Source organism: Palaemon carinicauda, chromosome 4 (genome assembly GCF_036898095.1).
Source record: "Palaemon carinicauda isolate YSFRI2023 chromosome 4, ASM3689809v2, whole genome shotgun sequence".
Classification (NCBI taxonomy): domain Eukaryota; kingdom Metazoa; phylum Arthropoda; class Malacostraca; order Decapoda; family Palaemonidae; genus Palaemon; species Palaemon carinicauda.
Genome location: NC_090728.1, coordinates 59,689,948 through 59,697,447, shown reverse-complemented (window position 1 = coordinate 59,697,447; position 7,500 = coordinate 59,689,948). Strand labels below are relative to the sequence as shown.

Genomic DNA, 7,500 nt, shown 5'->3' with positions numbered 1-7,500 from the left:
TTCAAAGAAAAATAACCAATGGTTGAAAAGCCTTAAAGTCAAATACATTTTCAAAGAAAATAATTAAAGCTTGAAAAACCTTAAAGTCAAATATATCTTCAAATAAAAATAATCAGTTTGAAAACCTTAAAAGTCAAATATATCTTCAAATAAAAATAACCAAAGGTTGAAAAACCTTAAAAGTGAAATATTTTCCAAAGAAAAATAAAAAAAATTTGAAAAACCTTATAATTCAAATATTTATCAAAGAAAAATATCTAAAGGTTGCATACATTAAAGTCAAATAATAATAAAAAAAAACACACACAAAAAAAAAAAAAACAGTTTGAAAAACCTTAAAAGTCAAATATTTTTCAAAGAAAAATAACCGAAGGATGGAAAACCTTAAAAGTCAAATATTTTTCAAAGAAAGTTGAAAAACCTTAGAGGTCACAAAATTGTTCCAAGAAAAATACCCAAAGGTTGAGAACCCTTAAAGTCAAATACATTTTAATTCTCGACCTAGAAATGATTTCTTTAAAACGTGTGTATATTAGCTGCATCCTTCCAACGAGGCGGTTTTGCAGTGCTAATGGCCTTATTAAAAGTCTCCCAAATGATCAGTATGAGCGAACACAGCCTAGGACTAACCCGTCATGCATAATACGTTCCAGCACGCTAACAAGATTAGGCATAAAAATATCTAAAAAAGAAAATTTATTAACTGCATTTTTTTCTAAAAAGGCTGTTCGCTTTTGATTTTGTTTTAATTCTTGTTTATGTCAGTTTATTTTCCTCTAAAATGTATTTTGAGTTTGTTTTTTTATCAAAATATTTGAATGTTGAAACAAAAGATTTCTCGTGAATGTCAAGTTTTTTTATAAGATTGCACATTTCATGTTATTTTTCCTAAGATTTAAAAGTGATATTGGAAAAGAAAATATTTTGTCACGACTCATTATATATATATATATATATATATATATATATATATATATATATATATATATATATATATATATATATATATATATAAATATATAAATATATATATAAATATATATATATATATATATATATATATATATATATATATTTATATATTTATATATTTATATATTTATATATATATATATATATATATATATATATATATATATATATATATATATATATATATATATTATACAGTCATGTGGACTATGAATGTTCTCGAAGTTTTCCATCTACCCTATATATTTAAGGGCAAGTCTCTCTCTCTCTCTCTCTCTCTCTCTCTCTCTCTCTGTATATATATATATATATATATATATATATATATATATATATATATATCCAGTCGCGCTCAGCCTCATTGCCAGACGTATAAGTATTCGGTCGGTCGCTGTGCCTCGTGTAGGGGAGAGGAAGTAGTCATACCAAGGTGAGAGGGGTACCACGAGAGGTACACTCGGAAACTACAATCTCCCACAAATTTCTGAAACTGCCATATTGTAGTTACGAAAGGGAGTGGGGGTGGGAAGGGTTAAATCTGCGTGTGTGCATGTCTATCTAAATATTTAGCCATCATTTTTGACTGGTCGCGTACACTAGTTAAAAGATAATAATTATATATCCTATTGAGCATACGTAATGTCTTGTATGTCTAGTGATTTTTTTAACAGAGAGAGAGAGAGAGAGAGAGAGAGAGAGAGAGAGAGAGAGAGAGAGAGAGAGAGAGAGAGAGAGAGAGAGAGATTATCATAAATATCTGGTTAGAAAATAATCGTGATGACTTTTATCTAATGCTTCCAAAGAATTAGACCAGCAAAACAAAATAACTTTAGTCGTACAGTATTTACAAATTACCCTTCGTTTTTTTCATAAAAGTACTTTTTTATCTAATTAAAAGTGCCTTATCTTTCTTTAATTTATCTTCCAGTTTATCTGAACCTTCCTAAGATTTGCTATCTTTCTAATCATGATATATATCTATTCTTTTAAGCAACCCAGAGTAGCTATGGCTTCCCTTATTTACCTTGGGTAGTGCCATAGCCTCTATACCATGGTCCTCCACTGTCTTGGGTTAGAATTCTCTTGCTTGAGGGTACACTTGAGCACAACATTCTCTCTTATTTCTCTTGTTTTATAGTTTATATAGGAAATATTCATTTTAATGTTGTTACTCTTCTTAAAATATTTTATTTTCCTTTTGTCCTTTCCTCACTGAGCAATTTTCCCCGTTGCAGCCCCTTGGCTTATAGCATCCTGCTTTTCCAACTTTGGTTGTAGCTTAGCAAATAATAATAATAATAATAATAATAATAATAATAATAATAATAATAACAAAACGTCCTATATATGTATTTAAACCATTTTCAGTATTACTCCCAACTAAATATAACCCCAAAATGGAGAAAATAAAGAAAAAACCTACGTGACTTCGTATTATCAAAACCATATCAAAACTTTTCGTTACTAACCTTTAAAGTACATAAAAAAAATTTGCAATGAAAAAATCGGTAAAAATACTGGAATAAAAGTTACCAGGCATTTGCCGTTTTAGAAAATGGATATATTGACGTAAAGAAGTGATATTACGATCACCAACCCGTAAAAGATAATAAAAAAAATTATGGTAAAATTACGGTCGCTGTATATTACTGAAATACAGATGAGAACAGTATATTTTTACGGAGAATTTCCAATTAAATTACGCTTTTATATAAGTGTATTAGAGATATACAACTGACAAATACCCAGTTGGCCGATAGCTAAACCACATAGACAGATCATTTCCTCATACATATTTACCTCTTCAAGATCTGAATTACTTAAAAATGTCAGACCGACCCAAACTTGGAAAAATAGATAGTGAGAAAGAGGTGTTAACATTACCTGTAATGACAGGAAAGTGACATTTAAAGGCTTGACTTTTAGGACACAAGTAACAGGAGCTATTTCACTGGATTTTTCGGCGACTTTCAAAAAAATATCAAGACGATTTCACAAAGATAGCGGATGAATACTTAAATCCTGAAGGTTAAAGTAATTTGCTAGGAGGGACAAGTAAGCAAAATGTAGAAAATCTCCACACAATGTAATTGGAATTGATTTAAAGATTTAAAGGCCGATCATGAATGGCAGAGTGAAGGGACAGTGACGTTGCCCTATAGAGACTGATCATATATACTTATGATCAGCGCCCAAGCTAGGAGTAAGAAGGGTCAGGCAATGGCTGCTGGTGACTCAGAAAATAGACCTATAGGCTCCCCCTAACCCTCCATTCTTAGCTCACAAAGATGGTGAGGTTGCAGCGACCAAAAAAACTAACGAGTTCGAGCGGGACTCGAGCCCCTGTCTGGCGTTCACCAGTCAGGAACGTTACCACATCAGCCAACACAATCAATAAAGGTGTATGAATATAGGGATGGATATGCTATATTCAACGTAAGGAAATAGGAAATACATTTTTCTGGTTATATAAATACACAAATAACCTATTTTCAAATATAAGTATCTCTAATTTGTGTATCCCCTACATAAAAAATCACACAGAAAGGGTTGTGGTGGCCGATGTGGTAATGTCCCTGACTGGTGAACACCAGGTTGGGGTTCAAGTCCCGCTCAAACTCGTTAATTTCTTTGGTCGCTGCAACCTCACCATCCTTGTGAGCCAAGGATGAGGGGTTTGGGAGAGCCTATAAGTCTATCTGCTTGGCCCTAGCTTGGGTGGAGAGGGGGTTTGGGCGCTGATCATATGTATACATGGTCAGTCTCTAGGGCATTGTCCTGCTCGATAGGGCAATGTCACTGTACCTTGCCTCTACCATTCACGAGCAGCCTTTAAACCTTTAAAATTTTAAAATATAATCATGAAAAGGTAGATAAAGAAGACTAGCATGACGTTTAAAAATGTCTTTAAAGTATTTACTCTAATTAAAAATATTAATATTATCAGTAGACTACATTTGCTTTAGTATATTACGTGCCAATTTTAAGTTTTCTGCGATCTGACTGATTTCGCATCCTTGTTACCAATGTAAATTTTCTGATATAATCATATTTATATAATTATTACGAACCTTTTATTTTCTTGATACATTTCATAATCCCCAGGTAATTTCCTGCTTAATTTTCTAATAAAATATTCTAGGTTCGTTATTCCCATGTTAGTAACTCCTTATGTCCATCTGTCTCTATTCATCATCCAACCTAAGTTACACACGATGTATAGTAAGCTTTATAAGAAGTATTTTAACTGTTCAATTTCAGCAAATCCTTTTGTAATGTAGAACTATAAATAAGTTCAGGATCTGACGATTTTCAATTTAAAAGCTCGTAAGCATGAATCCGGTTATTCAACTTTTCCTTATAGAACACAGTGGATATGCATTGATGTATGTATATATATATATATATATATATATATATATATATATATATATATATATATATATATATATATATATTGTCATGAATTCAAGCATTTTAAGTTTTTCAATGCTTTCAACATACATTCAGATTAGTTCTTATTAAACTTAAAAGGAAGGAAAAGATTTTATAAGATTTAGCAATGGCATAATGATGCACATTTAAGGTAATTAAAAATTCAATTAATTATTACTTATGTTTTAAAGGTCATGAGTGCTACAATCAAGATTACAAGTTGATATCCATTGAAATAAAAAATATCTTCATGCTCCAACTGTTGTCAGTTATGATAAATAAGAATAAATCATTTAATGCACTAGTAATCACATCAATTTCTTGGTTTCAATATTTCCATTGCAATGTTTAACAACAAGGTAATTAGCACAAGCATATCTGAAGCACAACAAGTCTTCCATGAGGCCTAATAATTGTGCTAAAACACCAGCTTCCGAAGGATTAGTAATCGCACTGGAGAAGATCTCGTTATCGTTATAATGATGGCGATCATCATAGCCTAAAAGATGCTGTACTTTTTCTTGCGTCATCGTTTCCGTTTTGGGTATCGTTGACAAGATGAAAAACCTCCATCGTCTATAGCGATTCACAATATCTATGTCTACCGACATCTTCATGCCAAGCTTGTAGAACTGTTTCAGAAGTTCCGTTGCACCCTGAGGAGTGACAGAGCTCCTAGTCAGGTGAACGCCGGAGTAGTTTTTCCTTATGGTACTCAAAAATCTGCATATGAAAGGGATGTTGTCATCATGGACATCCTTGAAGCAGACGTCCATTAAACCCGTGTTGACTGGAGACAGCTCTAAGCCCTCAAGCTCAGAAAGAGGAAGGTCGAAATCTGCCTCCAGCCACATCAGAGAAGGTAAGTATTGAGGACAATCAAAAAGTGCCTTGATACTTTCAAGATCGGTCAGGCGTGCTCGCAAGCAAACTAAATTTCGGGTCATTTCCATTCGTCCCAAGCTACGGATAGTATCACTTTTCAAGCAACCGATGATATCCTCTACAGCCGCTTTTCCCTCCTGCAAGACCTTGATATATTCGTCTGTTGTGGAGGAGCTTTCCCACACAAGATGGTTTGACTCTAATAAGCACATCGGTATTGTGTTACTAGCAAGTAAATGGACAACCCCTTTCAGATCCGGGGCTTCATCTTTTTTGCTAATTAAAAGTAGTATCTTTGCAGGTACCTCAAATTTTAAAAGGGTTGTAATAGAGGATGGTATCATCCCTTTGTCGTGAATTTCCCAATGACGTGAAAAGACAATTTCCTTTTTAAATACATCCACAATCCAAGGATGACTATGTATTTCAAAGATGATTCTTAGAAGATATTCAAACCTGTCCTTGGCTCTATCCATATGTAAAATCAGATTTCGCACGCAGCGAGTAACGTTATCATCCCTATATTGAGGTTGTAGCTCTAAAATGCGATACAGATGTCCTGCTGCATATATGACTACGCTGTCTTCATCAATTAGGTACTTTGTAAGTAGTTTTAAGCGAGTACCACTTAGATTTTGGTGTATAACATCCCAGGCTGCAAGGAATTGTTTTACTGGATGAGGATAATAGATACTTTCCACTGATAACCATGAATTAAGACAGGGCACAGATTTAGCCAGAATTTCTTCAGCATAGCCACCAGGAAAAATCTCCTGTGCTGCATTCAAGATGTCATATTTCTTTATTGGTTCCCTATTTCTATCTTCTAGACTTTCCCTTGCTTTTTGACCAATTGCTAAAAACCACTTGTGTACCATTTCCATCTCCATATGTATATTCTGAGTAATGTGAGCCAGCAACACATTCCATAATAACTCAGTAGTGGTAATTGAAGAATCAGAAATATATTTTGATTTCAAGGCATACCAAAGGGGTTGTATTAAATCAGGATAATTTATAATCTCTCTCACCATAGCCCAGTTACTTCCACACCATTTACCAAATTTGTCCTTTTCAATAAGAGGAACATCCTTCAACATTTGCAAGGCGACGCTCAACTTGATATTCAGAACATTAAACTTGATTGTTGGACGGTGCTCGGCTAAGAGGTCACTTGTGTCTGTGACGTAGGAAGGTGATGTCAGGATCAGAATGTCGGCCTCACTCCATTCTTCCAAAGTTTCTGTAATCATTTCTCGACATTTGCGATAGTCAAAGTCTTCAATGATGATGAGAAGGCGATTTTCTTCCATCCATTCTGCAACATCAGCCGCACCCCACCGATCAACAGTGTCTGCCAATAAAGTTTTCGCTGCTTCCCAACAACCATCGCTGCTCACTTGCTCACTGGTAAATGCCATCAGTGCCTGAGGAAAATTTTGAGGGACGAGTTTCATAGCCATTCTCTATCTCTATATCATTATTCTATTGTTTTTGAAGGTTCATTTTTGAACTCAAATTTACATCAAACTTTTGTATGACAAGCAAGAAAATACAACAATGTAATACTCTATACTAGAAGAATAAAGTAATGAAAATTACATTCGTATCTGTATTAAACCATCTTATTGAGTCAAATTTGACTCCCAGAGAGTTGTCTAGAATAAATTTAGGAGAGAAAAATAGAATATATATATTAAATCTATAAGTAATAACCAAATGAATTAGAGATAAAACTCTATGATATATAAAAATCTATATCCTATGCTTGTGAAAAACAAGAGAAACTCCCAGAAGTAAATAATATGTCGAAGAAAATTTTATGGCCAATACATAAAATTTCCTTACCTTCTAAAACCACTACAGTCACAAAAATACTTCATTGTGGCTACATAAACATTAACGGGGAATCTAATCCAAATTTAGACCCAAAGGTTTTACCGTATCTTTGAATGAGATTTGAACATAATCCAATATGAAATTTGTCTCCGTTTTGCTTCCAAATGCCATGTTTGAAAAACATTATTGCTTGAGTTTTTTTTTTTTCAAAAAAAGTTTAAATCAGTAATTTTTGACTGGAGCTATTAAGAAATCTTTGCAAGTGATACAGATTATTTGAAGAGTAGAATATTGCAATGCTAACCTTTGTATCAGTATATAATTTTTGAAAAATCCGTTTAGACTATACAGACTGGTTTCACCCTGAGT

At 33.3% G+C, this 7,500-nt stretch overlaps 1 protein-coding gene across 1 annotated transcript in view; it reads right to left on the bottom strand.

Moving 5' to 3' along the window:
• Positions 1 to 4,646: 4,646 nt before the first annotated feature.
• Positions 4,647 to 7,500, bottom strand: part of LOC137639974 (uncharacterized) — a 7,136-nt gene continuing 4,282 nt past the window's right edge. Inside the window, exon 4 of the mRNA XM_068372306.1 lies at positions 4,647 to 6,719. Within this exon, the coding sequence (XP_068228407.1) occupies positions 4,716 to 6,719 (2,004 nt within the window). The 3' untranslated portion in view covers positions 4,647 to 4,715. The remainder of the gene's footprint in view (positions 6,720 to 7,500) is intronic.